Raw genomic sequence first — 27,772 nt, 5'->3', positions numbered from 1 at the left:
TAAGGCTTTTGTAAACAAACAATGGCCACAATTTGTAACATACAGTACAGACCAAAAGTTTGGACACACCTTCTCATTTAAAGATTTTTCTGTATTTTCATGACTATGAAAATTGTACATTCACACTGACGGCATCAAAACTATGAATTAACACATGTGGAATTATATACTTAAAGTGTGAAACAACTGAAATTAGGTCTTATATTCTAGGTTCTTCAAAGTAGCCACCTTTTGCTTTGATGGCTGCTTTGCACACTTCTTGGCATTCTCTTGATGAGCTTCAAGAGGTAGTCACCGGGAATGGTCTTCCAACAATCTTGAAGGAGTTCCCAGAGATGCTTAGCACTTGTTGGCCCTTTTGCCTTTACTCTGCGGTCCAGCTCACCCCAAACCATCTCGATTGGGTTCAGGTCTGGTGACTGTGGAGGCCAGGTCATCTGGCGTAGCACCCCATCACTCTCCTTCTTGGTCAAATAGCCCTTACACAGCCTGGAGGTGTGTTTGGGGTCATTGTCCTGTTGAAAAATAAATGATGGTCCAACTAAACGCAAACCGGATGGAACAGCATGCCGCTGCAAGATGCTGTGGTAGCCATGCTGGTTCAGTATGCCTTCAATTTTAAATAAATCGCCAACAGCAAAGCACCCCCACACCATCACACCTCCTCCTCCATGCTTCACGGTGGGAACCAGGTATGTAGAGTCCATCCATAAATCTTTTCTGTGTCGCACAAAGACACGGTGGTTGGAACCAAAGATCTCAAATTTGGACTCATCAGACCAAAGCACAGATTTCCACTGGTCTAATGTCCATTCCTTGTGTTTTTTAGCCCATACAAGTCTCTTCTGCTTGTTGCCTGTCCTTAGCAGTGGTTTCCTAGCAGCTATTTTACCATGAAGGCCTGCTGCACAAATACTCCTCTTAACAGTTGTTGTAGAGATGTGTCTGCAGCTAGAACTCTGTGTGGCATTGACCTGGTCTCTAATCTGAGCTGCTGGTAACCTGTGATTTCTGAGGCTGGTGACTCGGATAAAATTATCCTCAGAAGCAGAGGTGACTCTTGGTCTTCCTTTCCTGGGGTAGTCCTCATGTGAGTCAGTTTCTTTGTAGCGCTTGATGGTTTTTGCAACTGCACTTGGGGACACTTTCAAAGTTTTCCCAATTTTTTGGACTGACTGACCTTAATTTCATAAAGTAATGATGGCTACTCGTTTTTCTTTACTTAGCTGCTTTTTTCTTGCCATAATACAAATTCTAACAGTCTATTCAGTAGGACTATCAGCTGTGTATCCACCAGACTTCTGCTCAACACAACTGATGGTCCCAACCCCATTTATAAGGCAAGAAATCCCACTTATTAAACCTGACAGGGCACACCTGTGAAGTGAAAACCATTCCCATTGACTACCTCTTGAAGCTCATCAAGAGAATGCCAAGAGTGTGCAAAGCAGTCATAAAAGCAAAAGGTGGCTACTTTGAAGAATCTAGAAAATAAGACAGTTTCAGTTGTTTCACACGTTTTTGTTAAGAATATAATTCCACATGTGTTAATTCATAGTTTTGATGCCTTCAGTGTGAATGTACGATTTTCATAGTCATGAAAATACAGAAAAATCATTAAATGAGAAGGTGTGTCCAAACTTTTGGTCTGTACTGTACGTATAAAACAAAACGCTTTTTGAGCATTCAGAACATCGGGGCATCATAGAAGGAAGAGATGGTTTATTGCCGCGTCTGCCTTCCAGATCACAATCCCAGCAAGTGATTATTGGGTATAGGGAGTGAGCAGAAGCTGCTGGGTATAAGCAGGAACAATTTTTATGGAGCAAAATTTTAAATACATTTTAGTGGCTATTATATTATTTCTACCCTCTTGGTATTGGCAAAAAAAAGCCACAGAGAAAAAAAGTGTCAGAAATGAGGACTCGCATATAGAGTTTAGAAAATACAACTGAAACTGAACAAGCAAAACATTTTAAAATTCTATGTACGAGTGAAAAAAAAAAAAAAAAAAAAAAGGAAGAATAAGGAGAGTAATGAATGGGGAAAAATATGCCAGTCTTGATGCCAGGCTCTCTCATGGGTGAAGTGTCCTGTGTAACAGGGGCATCCTCTCCCGTCTGCACAGGACGGACATCTCCAGCAGACGATGTCTGAGGACACAGGACGTAGCAGGAAACCCCAATCTGGTGCAGATCTGATTGATTTGGGGGCTGACACCATAACATAGAACACTTTACAGATAAACACTTCTACGTAAGGCAAAGTCAACAAAGTGATGTCATAAGTATCTGGAAACATGGGTTCCTTTGCAATTACTGAACCTCTTATGATTGCTGTTTATTGGTGTCAAAGAGGAGTATAGATTCCCTTTTAAATTAAAGGAATGGCCTTTAAAATATTGTAATAAAAAATTATACACGTACATATATTTCTGGGAAAAATACCTTATCCAAGTGCCGCGTGCCCCTATCATACACCGCAGTAAGGAGGATTAGGTAAATTAGCCCGACATTAGAAGAGAGTGGCACACTCCCTCAGAAGGAAAAAAAGCAAAACTAAAGCCGTCTGATGCTCGGCAATCAAGCTAAAAGTGCAATTACAATCCATTTAGCCTCTGGCATCTAAGGTAGCAAGAATCTAATGGAGTATGGCTTCAAAGTCTTACCTAGGATTGTTAGATTTCCCGCTCTCTGTTCCTAGTAATGGCAGCAGTGGAGGATCAAATGATACAGTGCGAGAAACATGAGTTGGGGTGGGAAGGTTCAGCGATGAAACGTTTACAAGGGTGGGACACAAGAGTAATTAGGCATAGCAATTATAGTGTCAGGTGGGTTTTATTAGACTTTCCCTGAAGTCTGTAAAGGCATTCGGTAACATTGGCCCTGCAGTAGCGCAGGACAGGGTATAAACATGTGCATGGTACCTATTAGGCTATGTGCACACGTCAGGATTTCTGGCAGAAATTTTCCTGACAAAAACCGGACATTTTTGCCAGAAATCCGCATGCGTTTTTACCGCGATTTTAACGCGTTTTTACTGCGTTTTTTCCCAATGCATAGAATAGCGGGAAAAACGCGGAAAAAAACCTGCAAAATGAATGAACATGCTGCTTTTTTTACCGCGATGCGTTTTCGCGGAAAAAAACGCATCATGTGCACAAAAATTGCAGAATGCATTCTAAATGATAGGATGCATAATGTATGCGTTTTTAATGAGTTTTTATAGCGTTTTTATCGTGAAAAAATGCGAAAAAAACACGAAAAAACCTGAACGTGTGCACATTCCCTTACACCACAAACTGGGGGCACAGAAATGTGGGTTTTAGTCATATGTAAATTAGGCTCACAAGTGCGCTGCTGGGTTTACGGGTGCACTTGCAGTCCTCAGCTCCCCGGAGCTCCTCTTCATAATTAACAGTGGAGACAGAGGCTCTGCTGCAGGACATCACCACTGTTCTCACAGTAAAGCAGCAGAGGGTAGCGCTGACTGAAAGAAGCAGAGCTGAGGACTGCAAGACTACGGTATTACACCCACCAGTGCATGCGAATAAATTACTAATTTGTACACCATATGAAATATATTGCAGTGAAATTGGTACCTATGGAAAGGTTTTACGCTTCCCTATCCAGTACTAGTCTGGGGCAAATGTTACTGACAGATCCCTTGCACTTGCACATTCCTTTCTTAAATATAATCCCCCATGTAAAGCGGTCCAGCGATGCCAGTATAGCACCACCATGACTTTATGCCAGTAGAACATCACAACCCATATTAAAGGGCTGATGTTTAATACGTTATCACACTTTCTTCAGACATCTGAAGCTCACCTGAAGAAAGTGCAAGTGCAGCAGGCAAATACTGACCACCGACTGGCTGCAGTGCTCTTCTAGCATAATGTCAGGCAAGCACCTGGGTCAACATCCCTGAAATGGTACCAGTGTGGGAGGGGAGTAGGTTATTTTTATTTTACACTAATGAATATTGCACTCAAGAATAGCTGACAACCCTCTTAAGTTGGCAATATATTTCAGATACCAGTCAGCTGAATACTATTTCTCCCAACTGCTCTATACAGATACATAATGGGCTTAGATAAGCCAGCATGCATTCTGTATAGAGGGGACAAGGCTACTGGCAGACACCTCACATGGTTTCTCACGTGAAAAATAGAAAGAAGATTGGGCATGTTGAAATAAAACATGCCCAGTCCATCATCTGCTGTAAAGCGGTGCAACAGGATATCACCATACAGATTCTTGAATGGCGGCCCTCAAGTTATTGAGGTTCTTGGGTACAGAGTTATGAGCCTCTACACAGCGACTCAGCTGATCCTAAAGGTTTCCTATGTGATTGAGATCTGGAGAAAGTACAGGCCGCTCCATTTGAACTTCCTCAGTCTCCAGCAGCCGTTCCCTAATTATGGGACCTTGAAGAGCTGGAAAATGGTCATCCATGAAGATTTGGCCTGTCGTGTTCATGCAGAGGCACAATGACTGGTTTAATTATGTTCTTTAAGTAGTAGGGGCTTGTCACTGTGCCATTTACAAAGTGTAGGGCATTTCTGTATTGACTAGGCACACCTGGCCACACTAACACCACCACCAAAGGCTCGTCTGGAGACAGCAGTGGCTGATGCATAGCGCTCTCCTTGATGTTTCCAACATAGTTGGTGGCCATTATTTCTGCTCAGCGTGAATCCACTTTCATCAGTGCACAGTTCTGAGGCCCACTGGTCCCTTGTCCAGCGTAGAGGACTCCTGTGCCTGGTGGTGAGGTCAGATACCTCCCTTGCAGGCCAACTAGCACGCAGACCTCGCTGGAGTAAATGATTTTGAATGGTCTGACGTGACACTTGGGTGCTTCCCACCTCCTCTAAAATGTGGCTGGAGTTGTGTGGCATTCATCATCAGGTGCCGAAGGGCATTGTCCACAATGAAGCGGTCATCAGGGTGCGATGTGGCCAAAGGACGTCCGCTTCTCTGCCTCTCTGACTCTTCCAGTCTCTCTGTTGTCACCTGCTGATGACAGACTCTCTAAGCTCAGTGGTCACTTCCGTCTGAGAACATTATGCTTGAAGCCTCACAATAGCGAGGTCCTGGTGAACAGTTGTTAGGTCTGGTCTTGGTCTCATGATGTAAAAATGTGAACAGACTGATGAGAAGAACTGTAATACCAATTCTAATTGAGCCCCAAATTTATTGGCCAATTCGTGGATAAAACATTTGTTGTGAATTTTGCCATTAAGCTCCAAGTTGTGCAAAAAGTACTGAAACATTGAACGGTTGGACATGGACACTTAAAAGTTTAGAAATGGTCATATTAAGTTTTCCTGAATTTCAACCTAAAGCCAAATATCTCTAACTTTTTGTGAGTAGTGTATCTACAAGGTGCCCTTCCAATGAGCAGATATGTAAACCCTGCAGTGCTGACAGCAGAATATAGTGACTGGTCCCGTTTTACAAGATCTGACACTGCAGCTTCTCATAGTCTTCTGCTGCGAATAGATAATTGAGGAGGGGGGAATGTGCTCCTGAGAACTTGTCACAGATAGTAACTCAGCACACAACCTGATCCGGACTACTAGCCGATAACGATAAAATAACCATTATTCTAATGCATAGGCATTATCTAGAGGAAGGAAGTGACCGGAAAACCTTAGAACAACTAACAAGCAATCAGCATAGGATTACTCCTGTACATGACAGACCGGCCACTGAACGTCTACAATGGAAGGTCCGTATACAAGTCTCGGAACCCCAACGTGTGTTAAACACATCAGGGGATGGGACAAGGCATGAAACATGTTGGGGGGACTTGTGCACTAATTTAGGTCTTGTTCTGCCATATAATGAGGACACCCCAGGGTGCCATCTATTGAAAGTCTGTAAGAAAGTCTTCCGTAAAGTATATAAATAGAAGGCAGATTAGGGACATTTTTATATACACCTCACATGTATTTTAATCAATTAAATAAAAGATAAAGTCTTATGGCTTGCTAGAGAGGGATCTAATATGGGGTTCTCACCTTTCTGTATAATATTAATGTATTCCTTCCAAGTCACTTTTTCAAATTAAGCCTCAGAGCCAACACGCATTTTCAGCCCCAGCACAAAAATGAATCCTCTGCACTAGTTATTTCAGGCAGAGAAGCTGAGGCTTAGCGCCATTGTAGGACAGCGGGGCTCATCCTTGTGCGGATCTGCTGCATTCTCTCAGCACCTCCACTGCAGAAATCCCAGTGTAAGCCTTGGAATTCTGCCACAGATATCAGAGTAATAAGTTACATCTTGGATTTGCAATATACAACGTGATGGGTGACCGTGTCACTATGGCGCCAATACACCTTGGCCATGTATCAGATGAATATCGGCCACACAGACAAGTGTTCATGTGCCTTCAGCGTGGTAAGGCTACTTTCACACTAGCGTTAACTGCATTCCGTCACAATGCGTCGTTTTGCCGAAAAAACGCATCCTGCAAAAGTGTTTGCAGGATGCGTTTTTTCACCATTGATTAACATGAAGCGACACATTGTGACGGATTGCCACACGCTGCACCCGTCGTGCGACGGATGCGTCGTGCAGTGGTGGACCGTCGGGAGCAAAAAACTCTACATGTAACGTTTTTTGCCGCCGACGGTCTACTTTTTCCGACCGCGCATGCGCGGCCGGAACTCCGCCCCCACCTCCCCGCACCTCACAATGGGGCAGCGGATGCGCTGGAAAAATGCATCTGCTGCCCCCGTTGTGCGGCGGAGACAACGCTAGCGTCGGGAACCTCGGCCCGACGCACTGCGACGGGCCGAGCCCGACGCTAGTGTGAAAGTAGCCTAAGCCACAATGAGACACCAGCCACTGATCTCCTGCGGGAATGAAAGGATCAGGTGTTTAAATTAAAACTACATGATCCTTAATGGGGTCGTCTCATCTACTTAAATGGATGAAATTCCTAAGTGCTTGAAATGAAAGCAACTTTCCTATTTACATCTTATTAAAAATCTTCTCCATTCTCAAGGAAATATTTTTCATTTCTCTAGTTTACAGCTCGATGCCCAACTTACAAACCATCATAAATGGTCAAGTAGGGAAGGGGCGCAGCACTTGCATGCCATTTACTATAGGATAGAGGTTGTAAATCCTGCCCTGAAGCTGGATGGATCTGGCCGGCACAAGTGCCCTAGCTCTCTGCCAGCCCAGACCAGTAATGCACCTACACTGCTGGTCCGAACGCTCAATCAGGAGTACAGCACCCACCATGAGCTGGAAGCCAGGAGGCAGCACGCTTCTGTTGGGAGAGATCCAGGGGTGCCATACACAGATGGTTAGATTAGATCAGTATGGGCATCTACAGACGGCCACATCAATAGTGGATTAATGTGGCTGCAATGATGGGAGACCGATCAGAGGGAGTTACTCCCCAGATAACACGTCACCACAGCTATATTACTGGGCAATCCTCCGGGTCATTTGTGCCACATCGCTGTGGTACCCACACAACTTCCACCATAAGCGGCCCGCCCTACATATTGTAATGCTTCTCCCTTAAGTGAACTGACATTATAACTACATTTATTTTTGGCATAAAATTTGTAACAGGGAAAAGAAAACCTTTATGTTGCGTTGACACGAGTTTCCAATTTAAAAAATAAAAATTGTTGTGTTTTTGTTTATTACCGGAAAGCCTTTCTTTTTACTCTCGTTGGTCTGTTCCAGAATAGTGTGTCCATAACTGACTATATTCATAAGCTGGGCACAGCACAATGATATTTAGGGGGGAGGGAGGGTGTTGGCCAGTTGGGTTACCAGGAGATTCTTCTCTACATTTCTGCTATGGAGCAGAAAGTAAGAAGACAGAAAAAAAACCCTGCAAAAACAGATTGACCCCAAGAAGGCACTGATACCCGACCACACTAGCTCCAGGGATACACCCAGAACCCCTCCATTAATTGATTGAAGTGGCCTATTCCACAGATTCAGCTGAGCAGAGAACTGTTTGTTGTGGAACAAACCACTGGACACAGACAAGGAGGGGTTTTCTGTGTTACCCTGAGGTTATATGCTCTGCATAATTAGGTAAATATGTGGACCATCATGTTAAATGACATTCATGTAGGTATACAGTAACTTTGGTCAGACATTTAGGAACTCCCCAGTCAGAGGGAACATAAGCATTGCAAGGAGGAAAATGAAGAACTGTAGTTACCTCATCATTACATGGCAGGCACTGCCAAAATCCAATAATGATAATAAGTAATGATGACAAATTAATTTCCCTTCCAGCCCCGCCTATGTCATTGCTGTACAGACTAGTAGCATTCTGTGGGTGTAGTTTCAGGGCTTAGATAACGGTAGAGCACTGTAAGGATTTGCGAGGCCATTGGGCATGGCAGCAAGTCAATTTTACTCTTTAAATAAAAAAATCCAAGGATAGCTCTTCTTTAAACGGAGTACGTCCTTTACCGAGGTTCCATTCATTCTGGAACGATGCTCCTCTGGGACACATACAAATGGTCTCTTCAGAGAGGAACTGCTAGATCTCTAGCGCCACCTATAGGAAGCAGCAATCCTAACAGTCAGTGTCAACTCTCGAACGAAACTTGTCATATGACTTAGGATAAAGGCCAAAACCAGAATCTCAATTTGCAGATACTGTTTCGGGGTATTTCCTCCTCATCTCAGCATGTCAGGCTTAGCATGTCACTCTTCGCAAGGAGAAGCGTTACCCCTTGGATCCTGGTCAGACGCCTCTCACCCAGCCAAACCAGATAACACACTTTGTACTGATGAGGGGCAGTACCCCAAAACACAGTGTCTGCAAATGGAAATTATGGCTGGAGTGGAATGACACACACAAAAAAAAAAAAAAACTGTTCCAGAATCACTGGGGTAGCACCAATTAACGGGCCTACTGTTAAAGTAAAGAAATAAAAATAATCCAGTGTAAGATCCTCTTTAAAAACACGTCTGTTTATCTCATCTGAAATAAGAAAAGATGGGTCACAAATCGATTTAGAGTATGGTAGTTATAGTGTAAACTGGTATCCTAAAGATATATGAGATTTATGTGAACGTCACTCAGGGCCGTATAGACAAGGCAACCAAATACCTCTGGTCTCTGGCTACCACGTGACCCGACGGCTCCAGCTAACAATCCATCAATGATGGAGACTGCAGCCACGCCACGATCCTGTGCACTAGTTCTCTAGAAAGATTTCTATGGAAACCCTACCGGTATATTGAAAATCACAACTTGCATTTCTATACGAGACATGGAAAAAGTGTTCTTGCTCAGTAATAACCCCTGAACACCTTAATCACAGGCCATTAAGCATTTCCCACCAACCTTCCATTTTGCAGGAGCTGTGACCTGGCCTCCGCGGTAAGGGCTATTCTATCCCAAGCCTTCTACGAGCTCAGCGCTGCTTCCTCCGATTATGAAGCAGAGTTCTCCAGTGTCAGAGAACTGCTGACAGGAGAAAACCATGGAATCTCAAAAAGGTCTGCTGCCATCTGTGCCGCTGGTGTAGACTGACCTTCATCCGTAGCCACCCAGAAAAGCCAGCGGCAGAATCTGGATGTGTTGCCACACATCGATAGGATCGGAGAGAGATGCATGGGCAGCTCATACCACCTGAACTTTCCCAAAATGAGGACCGATAAGCAATCAGCTGATGGGTCACAGGTCTGGCAGCTGAAACCCCCAGCCATCAATTACTTGGAGACGTTGGGTGGCTGCATATCTGTGATAATATATGGCAACTGTCACGGATAACACCGGAGAGGTCACGCAGATCCCATCGCTAGCACCAGTTTGTCAGAGGACACAGCTCCACTGTCCCCAATCGTCAGGACAATTATGCAATTGACTGATGAGTGATGAACAATAAAAGTAATTACTGCACTAGCTGCCATCACCAATCATTTACACAGTCCAATTGGACACCCAGGCAGTATATGGCTTCAGGGGTGCGGTTTACAGAGCAAGAGGAACAGAACTATTAAATTTTATATATTTAATCCAGAAAGGTAGGCAGCGTTTATAAAGCACAAAGATGATACAAAATGGGAACAAACACTACAGTATATACAACTGCGTAAAATGGATAACAATAGAAAATGATTACACCTGATGTCACGGAAATGGCTCAGCGCTTAGTGTAGGGAGGTACTCCTTCGGAAAGCAGACAGTTCCACAGCAACCTGTACCTTCCAGTAATGACGAGACCAAAACCCAAACACCGATTATCTGGTTAGGCCCACACACCTCCCCCTTGGTGAGCTCATATGGGGGCTGGTTGTGGGATGTGCCAGCTCTTTTGTAAGTTTGAGATCCCCACCTTTCAGGATATCTTCATTAGATGGAGATTCATGGTCCAATGCACGATCTGGCCAAGGGTCTCCTGACCCGAATGAGGCAGCTTTATATGAAGACCTGTGGCCAGTCCATACATTGGACTGTGAAACACAGATCTGTCCGGCCTTAGTCACAGCTATAGTCAGTAATTGGCTGCAGCAGTCACGTGTTCGTCCAGATGGAGCATGAAATCTGGGAGTCATTGGTAAGCTCTTCATTCAAAAGGTTAAAGGGACTGCCACTCCCAAAATGAAAGTAAACCATATATTCATTTAAGGGGACAGGCTGACATAAAATACCGTAATTATTTTAGTTTAACTCATTGTTTTATATAAAATCCATTTTAATGGATATGTAAATGAGGGGTCTTTTGCACACATTTAATACTGCCAAGGGCTCAGGTGCACAGTTCTGTCCCCTTGGTTATAATCCTGAGCATCTCCCCTTATGAGGATACAGAGCTCGCTTTGGAGCGCTGCCTGATATGAACGCTCAGCCCTGCGCACACTGACACTGCAGGATCAGAGCGCACAATGGCTGTGTGTACAGGTACAGTCTCATCCTCCTCTCCTGTATGTCATGGCCGCTCGCTGCAGACAGGATCACACAGTAGCTGGAGGCCTGATGCTGCAGAGATAGGTGAGAGCACTGACAATGCCAGTACTCACTGGGCTCCTGCAGTGTCAGTGTGTGCAGGGCTGAGGATTCAATCCCGGTAGTGCTCCAAAGTAAGAGCGATTATAAAAAATTAGGAAAGCAAGGAGGAATGTAATTGAAAGGCAGAATAGGGCACTGAGCGCTCGGCCAAGCTAAGGGGGTGCCAAGGACTCTTTACACTGAATATTTACATACTAAATTAAACCTTTAGGTAAAACAAAGTACATAATATCTATGCTAGGAGTAGGATTGATTGAGTCTCCTATATGCATGAATAAGTAGCTTCAGTTTTGAGGGGTGACAGGTCTCTGGTCAATGCTGTAAAAAGCACGGCTGCCTGCACAGGACAGTAAACTATGCACAATACAGTTTATAAGCATGCAAGTAATAGAATGTCATTTAAAGGCACAAGACACAGAGTTAAATTATAAAAGAAAAACAAACTTGCCCACAGTGTCCGTCAGTCTGCTCGGGGACCTGCATGCTCCTAAAACAAAATCTTGTGCTCATGGGCATTACTTTTCATTCTCAGCAGACAAGTGGGTGGGACTAAAGAGGTGGGGCCAGGGTCTACCAGTCACAGCTTCAGGTTTGTTACAAAGAGGAAGGTGAAAGTCAATGGGCTAAGTCAGATAACCAGAGGAGTCTTTAGTTTTCAGGTCCATATCACAGAATAGGATGAGAAGAAGAGTATATACAAGGCAGACATGCTGGGATTTTTATTTTTTGCATTTTCTATACTTGGATTCCTTTATTTGGATTGAAGGTTTCTAAATATGTAACCCTAAGGGAGTGAGGACGAGGGCATTAACGAACTCTGCACACAAACGACAAACAACCCCCACACACGGCATTCTTCACGGTTGCCAAGCCGCGCACTTACACTTAACAATGAGCACTTAAGAATGGCAACAGAGAAATAAAACGTTAGCACCAAGTAAAGCAATAGCGCCATTCACTTGACCTCTCACCAGCAAGGACAGGAACTCAGAAGAACCAGCACAACAGGTTCTCAATTCTCAAGGAGTTAAAAACGCTCTGAGGTTACATTTTACTGCTCCAAGCAAGCAGTACTAACACACATACAGCGCAGCCATAAAACCGCAACACGACTGCACCGCGTACATGGGTTATCGGTCACAAGATACGTGAAGCCATCTAGAGACAAACAGCTTGGAAAGGAAAACTAACCGAAAACATTTCCTGGAGTATAAGGCGGGATGCATCCAAAGTAGGAACATGTCCACACCGGCCGCTACACAGACAGGACCCAAATCAACAACATTCACATATACACATGTAAGTAAATAAAAGCAATAGTGTATATAAATAAACTAGATGGTGGCCCGATTCTAACGCATCGGGTATTCTAGAATATGTATGTAGTTTATTTATGAAGTTTTCAGAATAATGCAATTTATAAACAGGATTCGGCCGGCCAGGCGCGACCAATTAGCGAAGCGTGGTTCAAATTCCGCGCCAATTCTCGGCCGGACTGCAACTGTGGCTGATTGATTGGTCACGCCCTGCGGGCAACAGTGAAGCCAGGGCCTGCTCCAGGTTTTTGAGGGCCCCGGGCGAAAGTCTCAGTGGGCCCCCTCTAACACATACCACGATTCATGATGCACAGATACAGCAGAGAAATATAGCACAGCCCACGCAGCATATAGCACAGCCCACGCAGCATATAGCACAGCCCACGCAGCATATAGCACAGCCCACGCAGCATATAGCACAGCCCACGCAGCATATAGCACAGCCCACGCAGCATATAGCACAGCCCACGCAGCATATAGCACAGCCATGTAGCATCTAACAGCCACATAGTATATAACAGCCCATGCTGAATAGGCAGCATCAATAGTAAAAAGTTGGTCACACAGGGTTAATAGCAGCGTTAACGGACTGCGTTACACCGCGGCATAACGTGGTGTAATGCAGCCATTAACCCTGTGTGAGCGCTGACTAGAGGGGGGCACTGACGAAGAGTAGGAAGGTGTGAATTCGAGGCCGGACTGTGCTCGTCGCTGATTGGTTGTGGCCTGCCAGCAGCGACCGATCAGCGACACGGGCTTTCCGTGACAGACAAACAGATGGAAGTGACCCTTAGATGATTATATAGATAGATAGGTGCAGGTAAAGATGCGGCCTCCCTTCCATGAGCTGGACATTACATTTATATAGTTTTCCATTTTGCTGGGTGTCCATATTTGGGACCTGGTCCTGCTCAGCCCTTATTCACATTGACGCAGGGTAAGGTTTTAATTCTAGAGGTTAGGACCATCCCAAATTTGGGTACACCTTGGCGCTGGTGGGATGGCCTTACGCTTTTTTTTTTGTTCGTTTACCTAGTACCCCATGTTATTTATACGCACTATTGCTTTTACTGATTGACTTATGGCAGGGTATATGTTCACTTCATGTCTTGGGTGAAGAAAAAGGCCTATATGTCGAAACATTGCCATAAAAAAGAATGTATCTGGCAATACCTCAAGACTCTTCTTGCATATTTCTCCATCCATCCGCATGGGGCACTGGCCTATCTACAAGGCAGCAAAGTTACTGTCACCTCCTCCACCATCAGAGAGCGTAAGCCACCATGATCGGAGAGGATAGGTATGTGCACACGGCGTCTTTTCAGAAGGGTCCGCCACAACCCACCTGAAAGTGCTTAAAGAGAAGCCGCCAGCTGCTACATGTTGCCTGAACCACAAGCCACAGGTATCACACACTGGATATATGATCTCAGCCATGTAGGTGACCCCGAGATGTAGCGGCATTTCAGAGAGAAACATTCTAAAAGCCACCAGAGACCGAGCCGCACAAGACACTAGTGGAAGAGGCGGGCCGCCCACCTGCCGCTAATCACTGACAGGTCTTTCCCTATGGAAGCAGGGAGAAGCCACCATGGTCCCGCCTGTCTGGCTAGTCTTCTGTGCTGCTTAGTCCATGGCAGCTTTTAAGAAATGTTTTTCTTTGAAACAGCGCAGCATCTCAGAGTCACACACATGGCCGAGACCATACAGGCCGAGACCATACAGGCCGAGACCATACAGGCCGGGCAGCAGGTCAGGTTCAATGTAAGAAATACAAAAAAATAATGAACATTCGCCCTGCAGGGTAAGAGCCACCTGCCGTGCTCATGGTCAGTCTTTTGGGCGTCTTAGCAGATTTTTCACACTCTGGGAGCGGTTCTCCGGAGTGACATGACAACTCTCCCGATGCCAAAAAGACCCGAAAAAAAAAAAAAAGAGGCTTCAGGAAAAAACACGGCTGGAGTTTTCCAAGATGGCCTTCATCCTGCAAGAATCTGGGTACGCCGGCTTGTAGTCATGTGCACGTACCACTATAGGGAGGTTATAGCCGCCAGGAGCGCGCCCAGGACAGCAGAGAACTACAGGAAAATGACTGGTGGCATTACTATTCTACACCACCATGGAAGAAGTCACCGGAACAGAACCGTATTATGTGCATGGGAAATACAAATCAGTTAATGATTAAAGGAAAAAAAAAAAAATAGGAGAAAAATCCCATAATGGCCAAGACGTAACCTGTGGGAAACCTCATTTCAGCCTAATGACTTGAGCAGATAAATCTAGGAACACTTATGGTCCGCATTCCTGCCGGCCTCCCATCCAGACTAAACCAGTGCCACCGGTCTGACTACTTATTAGAGGACACCATTACTTGCTCAACCAGCCGGATCCCCTTCATGACTTGGCCTGCTGCGGACCCCCTGAGGTATACAGGAGGCTTCTGTGGTGTCCATCTTGTTACCAGTAAGAATGGTGCACGGGATGTGTCAGAAAGTTCGGATAGTTGGTCCAATCCCGAGGGGGCAAAACCTGCCGCCTGGGGGCCACACACGGCCCATGATGCCATTCTGTGTGGTCCCAACAGGATAATGCTTGTCTGACAGGTTAACTGTATGTTATACAGAGAAAAATTGAGTCTTGCTAGATAATAGAAGTATATATAAACACATTTTATTAATTAAATAAATCACACAAGATATTGTTATAAAATGGGGCTTGAAAAGAGCACAAAAAATAGCCCAAAGTGTAACAGAGCAATAAATAAGTAACAAACAATGTAACAATATTCCGGGTAAGTGATAAATAGTCCAAGTTAAATAGGAGCTGGGTACAACCCTAAAACGTATAGGGTAAATGCGTATATAGCTAGTGATGTCGCTATTGCAGAGTCTCTGTCTGCAGATCCAGAGAATGTCTCACCAATTATATCAAAGGGAGATATGTATCACCCCTGTGGTTACTAGTGACCGCAGAGTTTGCTCCCCTTAATATAAATCAAGTCGGCTCTAAGAGCACCTATACATACTGAGACCTGCACAGCACTAATAGTGAAGAATTGAAAACTAAATTACCCATCATAACGTCCAGGCAGTTGCGCCACAGCTCCTTCCCCAACGCACGTTTCGGAAATACGTTTTCCTTTTTCAAGGGGCGTGGTTGCACTCTGCGGTCACTAGTAACCACAGGGGTGATATATATCTCCCTTTGATATAATTGGTGAGACATTCTCTGGATCTGCAGACAGAGACTCTGCAATAGCGACATCACTAGCTATATACGCATTTACCCTATACGTTTTAGGGTTGTACCCAGCTCCTATTTAACTTGGACTATTTATCACTTACCCGGAATATTGTTACATTGTTTGTTACTTATTTATTGCTCTGTTACACTTTGGGCTATTTTTTGTGCTCTTTTCAAGCCCCATTTTATAACAATATCTTGTGTGATTTATTTAATTAATAAAATGTGTTTATATATACTTCTATTATCTAGCAAGACTCAATTTTTCTCTGTATAGCATTTATTCTAGAGTCGCTTTATTTCGCAATATGCAATTTAGCATATAAAGGCATATGCATGCAATGCAATTCGTATCAAATAATATGTTTTGGGGAATATGTATACAGGTTAACTGTATGTGTAGACTCTCGGGATGCCTCCTACATCAGGAGAATGGGGTCTCTTAACCCATTTGGCACCTGAGTATGCGAGTAAGGCATGTGGCCTCCATGTCTGCGGCTCCACTGTAGTCTACGGGAATTGTGAAATTTTAGGCAGTAAGCAAAAACCCATGACCCATTATAGAGGGCCGAGTGCAGGCAGCACCTCTTCCTCTATAGGGCCTATTCATTCACACAGGTTTTTTTTTTTTTAAAGATCTAAAAAATGTTGTCGTCTTGTAAAATGTGTCAGGGCGTCCAGTCCCCAGTGACCGGGTTTTCCACTTCATATTACAAATACCAGCGTAGTTGCCAGGACTGAGGCCATCAAGATTGCTGCCAAAGGTTACGGTATTTAGAAGTGATCGGGACTCATGGATGTAGACATAAGATTTGGGCAATAGCACCCTCACTAGCCAATGCCAAGCCCATCCAGCAAGTACCTACAAATACCAGGACTGAAAACAGTCACATAATTAGGAAACACACCCCTACATAACTCTGTGCCCCCAAAACAAATGTACACAGAGTTACATAGTTCAGTCGTCCCTCAATCTGTGTTAGTAGAAGGAAGATGTCAATGGCATTGGGGCAGACCGGGCAAACTGCTGCCCGCGGGCCACAACCGGCCCTCTGGCTCGACTAGCGGACTGAAAGCGACACAGCGGCGCGGGCCACACCATGGCCTCTCCTGCCTATCTGAATTCTCAGGGTGCAAACAACGATTAATACATTGGTGAGGGAGCAGCCGCTTACACCTCCCACCAATGTGTGTATTACACAGCCAACGCGATTACGTCATTTTATCTTTTTTCGGGAGGGGGCTCCCAGTGTGCATACAGAGGCCGGGGGGGTGGGGGTGGGGTTAAGGGGTGTGTGTGAAGGGGGCTCCCAGTGTCCATGTGGAGGTCGTGGGGGGGAAAGGGGGCTCCCAGTGTCCATACGGATGCCGTGGGGGGGGGGGGGAGGAGGAGGGAGCTCCCAATTTCCATACGGAGGCCGTGGAGGGGGGCTCCCAGTGTCCATACGGAGGCCGTGGGGAAGGGGCTCCCAGTGTCCATATGGAGGCCGTGGGGGGGGGGGGAAGGGGTCTCCCAGTATCCATATGGAGGCCGTGGGGGGGTGGGGGTTTAAGGGGGCTCCCAGTGTCCATATGGAGGCCGTGGGGGGGGGGGGGGGGAGGGGGCTCCCAGTGTCCATATGGAGGCCGTGGGGGGGGGGAAGGGGGCTCCCAGTGTCCATATGGAGGCCGTGGGGGGGAAGGGGGCTCCCAGTGTCCATGTGGAGGCCGTGGGGGGGAAGGGGGCTCCCAGTGTCCATGTGGAGGCCGTGGGGGGGAAGGGGGCTCCCAGTGTCCATACGGAGGCCATGGGGGGGCTCCCAGTGTCCATATGGAGGCCGTGGGGGGGGGCTCCCAGTGTAGATATGGAGGCGGGGGGCTCACAGTGCATATAGGGGGCCGTGTGTGGGCTCTTACGATGTATAGGGGAGGTCAGCACACTTAATTCTACGCAATATTAAGTGAGAATATAAAATTATATTCATTGTAATTAATATGTTAATATTGAGTAGAATTAATTTTGTCCTCGTGGTTCGGCCTCCACAACAGTCACGATCTCTTATCTGGCAACTAAGGAAAATTAATAGTCTACCCCTTCTGTAGAGTATATGATGGTACAGCGACTCCGCTATGCACAACATTTTCGCTGAGCAGAAGGGGTTATCTATGAAATGCAAAGATGGGGGATAACTTAAAGAAAGAAACTGGGAAGCAGTAAAAAAACAAACAAAAAACAAAACAAAAAACTGCGTAATGCCTGAACACACGTACTGTAAAAACGTCATGTAACAAGGCTTTATACCAGGACACTCGGCCTAGAGACAATGCACCCAGTGTGACATAACAGGCCACGCAGTCTTACAGACTTTTTTCCCCTCAATGTTCGAAAAGCAAACAACCCCTTTAAAATTAATTTATTACATCACAAAGACTGGATTATAAAGCGCTGCCAGGAGAATGGTGGAAGGATCACGTGGTGACCAACACCCTACGGCTGCACACAATTACGACTTTGTGTGGCCCAGAACATGAAGTCTCCAGAGATGTTCCTCAACCAACACAGCGCTGTACTTCGAGGTCACCGCATCCGTGTATATGAGCCACGTGAAGCACCAGTCTATAGCATCCTCAGGAAAAGATCCACTGGATATTACCCATGTCAGAAATGCATCTGTTGGGAAAATCCCATTACTAGGACTGGGTCTAAATGAAATCCCAGTTAAGCAACCAAGAACTCCTTATGCCAGGGGTGGGGAACCTCAGGCCCTCGATGACCTTTTATCAGGCCCCCGAGCAGATTCTCAGGGATCACATTCTTGGGCAGGGAGGAGTATTTTGATTACAACCAGCTCATTAATTTCTTCTTACTCTGTTAGCACACACAGAGTGTTCACTACTGAACACTGAAGGGCATGCAACACCAGACACCAGTGCCAGAGTCAGGATGTACTTTGTGGGTGGAGTTTGTACGGCCCCCGAAGGATGGTATCAATATTCAAATGGCCCTTAGCAGAGGTAAGGTAAAAAAAAAAAAAAAAAAAAGATTCCTCACCCCTGCTTATGCCATGTTCACACACTGCGTTTTTGCTGCATTTTTTTTTGGCGATGTTTTTTATGCAAGTTTTAAGCTGCATTTTAGAGAACCAACAAAAGCTATGAGATTTCAGAAATTTCATGCACACACTTTTTCCCTGAATTAATTGGCTGGGTTTTTAAACTGCAGCACGTCATGTTTCAGCGTTTTGCTGCGTTTTTCATAAAAAACCTTAAGGAAGTTGCATTATGTTTTTTCGGGGTGCCTCTAATCTTTATCAGCAAGCACTAGAGACTATAAAAAGGCAAATACGCAGCAAAATCTGCTTTTTGTAAGCAGCCTCTTTACTGCCAAGACAGCAGGTTTTTGCCAGCAGAAAAAAACGCAACGTGTGAACATAGGCTTACTATTTATTCAGCTATGCATTTGGTTTTTGCTCCAGTGGAACTAAATGTCAGCACTGATCCTACACGTTGCTGTGGGATTTTTCCGGGACATCAGTTGTGGCACCAGGCAGGTGCTAGATATGGATCAGAAGATCCTGCATGCAAGGTTTTCCGACTCAGATGTGGTCACTGGACCGGAGCACAAAGTTCTGCATCAGTTATTTCTGGCCCAGGCATTAAACTGATCATTAGAAACCCGGCCTAATAGTACGTCCTCGCTGGTCTTCGAGAACCTCATCCAAATTGCTGGTAACGTAACGCACAGTGGAACAATCTGCTGCACATCAGTCTTGTGTGGATGAAGCCTTAAAAGGATTGTCCACTATTAGGAAACCCCTTCTTGATCAAAATGTTTGGCCCCCATAATATAATAAAGCTTATCTTCCCCTCCTGTGCTGGCGTTGTGACAAGTGACCCCAGCGCCCAATCATCGCTGGCGTCACAGTCTCCGCCCTTGGACAAATCAATCATGAAGAGGAAGCCAGTGCTGCATTCGTTCCCCGACTTCCTCTTCATGTTCAGTTTGTCTGAAGGCGGAGACAGTGACGCCAGCGATGATTGGACGCCGGACATCACGTGTCACTCCACCACATTACAGCCCCTGGAACGCGAGTATAGGTTTTATTATTTTTTCCATTACGTCCCTCAGGACAGCACAATGGAGGATGTCCTTCCTTTGACCTATAGCGGGACAGGATCATAGAGAGGTTAAAAGGACCCTCCCACCTCCACCCTCCAGTGTTTTTCCTGTCCCTACAGGGGACGGTTGTATGAGAGGTTGCTCCTAGAGCGAAGATAGCCTGTGGATTCTCTCACCCCTGTCAAGTGGACTGTGGCCGACTCCTCTTTGAGAGGTTCCTCAGCCAACAGTCAGCCTGTGCAATGGGCTCAGGGGGATCGTGCGGCTGGTCCAATCCTTCCCCCTGTCAAGTAGCCCAGGGTGGAAACTCCCCGGTGGGGAGTCCCTCAGCCCCAGAGACCAGTCGAGCGGACGGGCTCCTGGGTAGAGCCGCTTCCTCCCGGTGGGGGGCTCTCGGCTCGGACGCCAACCGGCAAAACACCTCTATGTCCGAAAGTCGTGTGGTGGAGAAGGCCGTGGCGCTTACAGTGATGGAGCGCCGGCACATAGGTTTGGCGTGCATTCCACGATGGAACACGGAAGGGGGCACAGGAGAAGAGTAAAGGGGACGCCGCTTCCTTCCACGGTAGGCTTTCGGCGTTACCAGCTCCCCCTGTCTTCTAGCAGGTATGGAGCCAGCACAGGTGAGTGCATGGTTTAAATGTTGCATTGATGGCCTGGGCCTCTGGGCTGACTCTAGTCTCATGTCTTTGTGTCAAAGCTGTACCTGGAACCCATTTGCAGCTAGGCCTTGGACCTCTAGGCTATGGTAGGGCCATGTGTCCAGGCTACATCTCATGACTGGACTTCAGTTAGTTGCAGGTTTTGTCTGCACAGAGCCTTATGATTGGGCTTCAGAGTGGTTTTTTTTTTGGAAGCATGCTTTCCATTTTTTGGTTCAATAAACAAGTGTTTCACTTTTCTTTGCAACTTAACTACTCCGTCCGTAGGAGGACACAAGGTGTTTATTCAGCACATTGTCTTCATGAAGTCTGCCCTCCAGCTGCGGCTCATTAATTAGCTCCTTTGGGTGGAGTCAGTCTGACAAATGAGAGGTACTGTTCAGAGTGGAGATTTATCTGGACCTCTGATAGATTGCTCTTTTGCTTAAAAGTGTAGGCCTGGTCTCTTGTTTGGCACCTTCAAGCATGGCCTAGTCTTTCGGTGCATCATATCAAGTGCCTCCGTGCATAATACTGCATCATACTGCTTTTATGCATCATATGGAGGGTGTCTGTGCATGATACTGAATCATAGTACATCTATGCAACATATTGAGTGCCTCTGGGTTATCATACGGCATCATATTGCTTTATAGTTCCTATATGCATCATAGCGCTTCATAGTTACTTCGTGTATCATATTGCATCATATTGCTTCATGGTTCCTTTATGCATCAGAGTGCTTCATGGTTCCTTTATGCATCAGAGTGCTTCATATTGCCTTTCTGCATCATATATTGCATCTCTGTTCCTATATGCATCATAGTGCTCATATTGCCTTTGTGTATCATATTGCTTCATGGTTCCTATATGCATCATAACGCTTCATATTGCCTCTGTGCATTAGATTACAGCATATTGCTTCATGGTTCCTATACACATCATAGCGCTTCATAATGCCTTTGTGCATTATATTACAGCATATTGCTTCATGGTTCCTATACGCATCATAGCGCTTCATATTGCCTCTGTGCATTATATTACAGCATATTGCTTCAAGGTTCCTATACGCATCATAGCGCTTCATATTGCCTCTCTGCATTAGATTACAGCATATTGCTTCATGGTTCCTATACGCATCATAGCGCTTCATATTGCCTTTGTGCATTATATTACAGCATATTGCTTCATGGTTCCTATACGCATCATAGCGCTTCATATTGCCTCTGTGCATTATATTACAGCATATTGCTTCATGGTTCCTATACGCATCATAGCACTGCATATTGCCTTTGTGCATTATATTACAGCATATTGCTTCATGGTTCCTATACGCATCATAGCACTGCATATTGCCTTTGTGCATTATATTACAGCATATTGCTTCATGGTTCCTATACGCATCATAGCGCTTCATATTGCCTTTGTGCATTATATTACAGCATATTGCTTCATGGTTCCTATACGCATCATAGCACTGCATATTGCCTTTGTGCATTATATTACAGCATATTGCTTCATGGTTCCTATACGCATCATAGCACTGCATATTGCCTTTGTGCATTAGATTACAGCATATTGCTTCATGGTTCCTATACGCATCATAGCTCTTCATATTGCCTTTGTGCATTAGGTTACAGCATATTTCTTCATGGTGCCTATACGCATCATAGCACTTCATATTGCCTTTGTGCATTAGATTACAGCATATTGCTTCATGGTTACTATACTCATCATAGCTCTTCATATTACCTTTGTGCATTATATTACAGTATATTGCTTCATGGTTCCTATACGCATCATAGCGCTTCATATTGCCTTTGTGCATTAGATTACAGCATATTGCTTCATGTTTCCTATATGCATCATAGCGCTTCATAGTGACTGTGTATTATATTACAGCATATTGCTTCATTGTTCCTATATGCACCATAGTGCTTCATATTGCCTTTGTGCATTATATTACAGCATATTACTTCATTGTTCCTATATGCACCATTGTGCTTTATAGTTACTTCATGCATCATATTGCTTCATAGTTCCTATATGCATTATAGTGCTTCATTGTTCCTATATGCACCATAGCGCGTCATAGTTACTTCATGCATCATACTGCTTCATTATTCCTATATGCATCATATTGCTTCATTGTTCGTGTATGCATCATAGTGCTTCAGATTGCCTTTGTGCATCATATTTCTTCATAGTTGCTATATGCATTATAGCGCTTCATAGTGACTTTGCATCATATTGCATCGTATTGAATCAGATTACTTAATAGTGCCTTTGGACATCATATTGCATTATATTGCTTCATAGTTCCTACATGCATCATTTTGCATCATAGGGTTTTGGTGCCCTGTGCCTCAGGGGGTATCATTAGTGTGTCAGGCTTGGTGCTTTTTTCGCCTCTGGCGGTGAACCACTGGGTTAGAACTTCTGTCTTGTGCCTTGTGTGGCTGCACATTGTATCATCGGCCTACCGCTTCACATTTTGTCTTGGGCCGCAACTCTGGATATGGAGTCCTTGTGTTTTTGGACCCAGATCCAGCTTCTGTTACTTCATTCTTTACAACAGGGCTTAGTCAAGCAAACAGATATGCTTGAATTGTCTTAGTAGAATTTGCATTTCTTCTGTTTGGAACAGATCTGTCAGGTAGATTCTACCTTGAGTGCTAAAGGCAAGTCTATTACATAATTAGCTTTAAAAGATGACATATGTCATTTTGGTACATCCTATAATCCTATAAAAGGACATACTACTGTCCTGGGAATGGGAAAAATCCCACGAGTTGAAAGGAAGGATTCCTTCCTCCTTGGAATGATTTGCCCTAAAATATTAGGACCATCTACAATTTGCATAGTTTTGGGCACTCCCTCAAAACACATTTGTTCAGAGCGGCCTATCACGTTCCCTAATCAGTCATTTTGTGTTAGTGGATGGGCTACACACACACACAATCTAAAAGATGGCTGTGCCATCATTGTTATACAACATTGTTAATACTTGTACATTGTATCTTCCCCGCCTCATTGTAGATTGAACTCTCACGAGCAGGGTCATTTTATTTTGCTTTAATTATTATATGGTGGTTACTTATGACTGTTGCGTTTGAAACTGTCAAGCTGTAAAGCGCTGCGGAATATGTTGACTTTATATAAAGTTTATTGTTGTTGTTATTATTGATCCTTCCCAAACTCTACATTCGGCAATCAGACAGATTCTTGTCCCATAAGTCTGTTGCGAATGTTTACCAGGGACATCAGCACTGCCTTCTGTACCTTGTGGTGAAGCAGCAGCACTGTGTCGTGTGGCAGAGGATCCCATACTCGCGGCTCTTACAGCAGTCACAGCTCCTAAGATAAATGAAACTGGATCCAGGGTTCTTACTGTTAAGACCCCATAGTCTCACTGCCTCACAGTAGATAATCTCCCTCTGTGATGAGGAAGAAACCTACTTTTCTGTAGCCATGGAATATGGTTACTCCCACAATGGCAGTCTGGGTGTATAAAGATTCCTGAGAAGATTGCCTCTTGGGATATGTATGAGTGTAATATGCATATATGGACAAATAGTCGACATACTTATAATGTCTGGACTAATGACTCGTATAAATGCAGTTTCGAATAATTTCAAGTGTCGGAAGATTTTTAATAGCACCACCACATTTATTGTGTCTAACATCAAGGAAAACAGGAGTGATGATCCACATTTCTCTTTCAGCGCTTCTAATAGAAGCCCAGCATTGGTAATGGCAGGAGATATTACCTGCCGGATGGTGTATCCCTTAGTTTCAATAATATCCAACCCTTACTTGGGATTAGACATCTAAGGATTTAGAATAGACGTGATCTCCTGGATGAGTAATGTGTGTACATCCCAATGCTGTGCCATTATCCATGTACTAACTGTTATTGGTTTGATCTTTCCCAGTCCAGGGCCTCTGTCCTGCAGGTCTCCTTCTAGTACGGTAAGTTGGTCTGTAACCAAGACTTAACCTGAGCCCAGAAGGTCCGATGAAGGAACAGTCCTGTTATAAGCACATGCAGCTTATTATTGGTCGGTACAGTCCTCATTGTGTGGTGGCTGTGACTTTCACCATATTTTGCTGGGCAGTAAGGTTCTCTAACCATATTCTGGGGCGGTGATGTCTATAAGTATCTATCACAATAAATAACTTGCTGTGGTTCATTATTGGTATTGGAGTACAATGGGTGAATTTCCCTCTCTGTTTCTGATGCTTATTTCGTTTACCACATTCATACTGAAATTGGCCATTATAGATGTATATCAGACACTCACTACGGTGATTTTCTTTGCGGATCTCTTTAGATATCTATGGTTTTTCTGATCTTTCATATCATTTATACATCTAGTCTGGTTTTAGCCTGGGACTTTGATTCCTGGGCTTCTGTACCCACCCTGGGAGAGTTTCTTTGGTATTCTCCATTGTGCTGTCCTGAGGGACGTAATGGAAAAAGGGAATTAGACCTACCGGTAATTCGGTTTCCAGGTAGTCCCTCAGGACAGCACCCTTAGTTCCCTCCCTTATGTTTCTCTTTTTAGGCTTGTACGGGATTAATCTACCGGCAGATCGTTCGTCCTTTGAGTCACCATGGCTCAAAATTAAGATGAAGCCGTTAAATGGATTATAACACACGTGTTTGTAAGGGCATGTTTAGACCATTTATTTCCATCCTTCTGTGGTACTTTGAAAAAACACTGGAGGGTGGAGGTGGGAGGGTCCTTTTAACCTCTCTATGATCCTGTCCCGCTATAGGTCAAAGGAAGGACATCCTCCATTGTGCTGTCCTGAGGGACTACCTGGAAACCGAATTACCGGTAGGTCTAATTCCCTTTATAGAGGCCAAGCGAGGGGTATGAGAAGAAGTTGGCCAAGTAGTGGACAACTTCTTTAGGCAAAATCCGCACGATGAGTATTTGGTGAGTTTTGCAGCCCATTAGGAAAATCCGGTAACTTGTTTTTTCAATATGTTTTATCCCTTTTTTTTTTTTTTTTTTTATTTCAGCTGCGGCTTTTGTCTCATGATATGTCAGGTTTTAAATAAAGCTTTGTTTTTTACACTTCTTGGTATTTGGCTTTGACATAACTTTATAGATACGATCATGTGAGTATTTTATGGGTTCTTACTAGATTTACACTGCTCTAAAAATTAAATGATTTTTTTACCTGCAGATTGCCCACGTCTCATTCAGGCCTATGGGGAAAGTCTGTGATTACAATATATATTTACCGCAATAGGAACAGATATGTCAGTTTACACGACGTTACAACAAAATAAAATAAATGCACAGTGGGAAGAGTTTTCTATAAATCGCCTTTTGCATTGCTGAACTGTAATACGTTGTGTTTTTGGCACAGAGATAATACGCAGCATCTCATAGCACCTGCCCCATTTATCCTAAGAGGGCTTGCAGAAAAGTTAGGTTTTTACCACCAAGGTGCGATTTTTCAGATGAATTAAAGAACTTTCTGCAATATAAAGCACACGCTGAACATTTTCCCCCCCAACAAGTGGAAGGAGTTTTAAAAACTCAATGGGGGCAACTAATCAAGACCGAGGATTCTCTCACTGGTCTTGACAAGGTGACAAGGGGGGTGCTTTGGAGTGGACACACCCAATTCATTCGCAGCACGCACCTCTTAGGCTACGTTCACATTTGCGTTGTTGTGTGCTGCGTCGGCGACAACGCAAAAACGCATGCAAAACGCAGCGTTTTGTGACGCATGTGTTCATTTTTTTTAGCGCAAAAAAATGCAACATGCTGCGTCCTCTGCGCCCTGACGCTTGTGCCAAAAAAACGCATGCGTCACAAAATGCAACAACGCATGTCCATGCGCCCCCCCATGTTAAATATAGGGGCGCATGACGCATGCGTCGCAAATGTGAACGTAGCCTTAGCAATCCAGGCGAGGCCCATAATGCTGGAGTAAGATTTGTTGTGCCTCTCATCATGAATTGGACTCGTCCTGTAGTGATAATCTCCTGCTAATAAAACACCGCCTAGTAAGTGACATGTGTCCCAATGTTCAGCTACAAGGATCCATGCCTCTATATGGTTACAGACCACCAACATTGTGCAGTCTGATCCCGAATTACTACATTACAGCAGGACAGGGCAAACAAAGTATTACTGTGCTGCCTACACAATGGCACGCATACTGGTAAGCCCTATGGTGACGGATCGCAGGAGTTATCCCTCAGCTTTTCTACTACACCAAGAGGCTTACCTGCCAAGAGATGCAGGCCATACACAGTAGTATGCACTAAGAGGAGTCTATAGAGGAGCAAAAGAAAAGAGTGAAGGCAGAGGAGACGGGATCAGGAGGTATGTGCATGGCGGACAGTAAGACAGCTTATATTGGGGGGAGTTTATGAGCTGCTCTTAATTCTGTGGTGTCTGCAGGACGCATCATGTTAACATGAAGTGCTTTATCCAGAACATTAATCTCAATCCACTTAATCCGAGCTATTGAAAGCATCGCTCTCATCCTACTAATTCATTTATGAGTAGGTTTCCTGAGGAGGAGAGCAGGAGAAAGGAAGGCTCCATTACAGCAAGCCGACGTCGGGGCCTCCAAGGTCCAGGACTCGGCACCAGTGAGCAGGTGCCAAGCAGATGCTCATGGGCGGACTATTAGCCCATGTGAAGCTGCCTACAATAAGAGGGCTTTGCTGCGTTTTTGTGGTCTCTCCTGCATGCTGATAAAGTTTAGTGTCCCCCCCGCCCCCCCCAAAAAAAAAAAAAAAAAATCAGGATTCAACTTCCTTAAGGTTTTTGCACCAAAAATGCTGCAAAATCTGATAGCTGTTGCAGTTTTCCAAATCAGTCAGGAAAAAACAACATTATGAGCACGAGATTTCTGACCTCTCAAAGCTTTTGCTGGTACTGTAATAAGCAGCTGAAAGTTTGCATTAAAAAAAAAATGCATTGTGTGAACACAGCCTTACTAATAAAAGCAGGTTTGAAACAGGTTTTACAGCTGCATGTTCATCAACCGTTACTTGCTTCTGCCCCAGGGTGAAGGCGATATGTCAATTACTGGATTGTGGCAGAAAGGAATGCACTAGGAGGAATGGACAATAGAACGAGCGTTTTAAAGTATTGGTGCAAGAATAAACAGAGGCAGAACCAGTTTCCAGGGCCCGGTGGACATGGAATATAAGCAGTTTATAGTAAAGAGAACCTGTCAGATAAGTTCTGCTGGACAGACAGCGGGCAGCACCATGGCAGACAGGTACATTCTCCGAGCCGCTCCGGGGCTTCAGGGACAATATACTTTAAAGCATCTGCCCGGCTCTTCCCAGCGCCCCTTGGGTACATTCGACTGGCTGATTTTTCATGTTGAAGGACCGGCCAAGTATTTGCATAATAAAAATCCAAAACTGACCCCGTGATAACAGCTGGGGATTCACAGCTTGTGCTGCGGGTCTA

General features: G+C 44.8%; 1 protein-coding gene across 3 annotated transcripts in view; it reads right to left on the bottom strand.

The window, feature by feature from the left end:
* PTDSS2 (phosphatidylserine synthase 2) overlaps window positions 1-27,772 on the bottom strand; it is a 73,653-nt gene that overhangs the window by 36,998 nt on the left and 8,883 nt on the right. Inside the window, exon 1 of one of the 3 annotated variants that reach the window (XM_077288017.1) lies at window positions 11,462-11,543. The exons of the other annotated variants lie outside the window; for them this stretch is intronic. Within the exon in view, the coding sequence (XP_077144132.1) occupies window positions 11,462-11,529 (68 nt within the window). The 5' untranslated portion in view covers window positions 11,530-11,543. Of the gene's footprint in view, window positions 1-11,461; window positions 11,544-27,772 lie in introns of those variants that run through there. 3 annotated transcript variants of the gene reach the window in all.

Source organism: Ranitomeya variabilis, chromosome 2, assembly GCF_051348905.1.
Source record: "Ranitomeya variabilis isolate aRanVar5 chromosome 2, aRanVar5.hap1, whole genome shotgun sequence".
NCBI lineage: Eukaryota > Metazoa > Chordata > Amphibia > Anura > Dendrobatidae > Ranitomeya > Ranitomeya variabilis.
The sequence above is the reverse complement of the archived record's forward strand: the minus strand, read 5'-3'. Positions and strand labels throughout refer to the sequence as shown.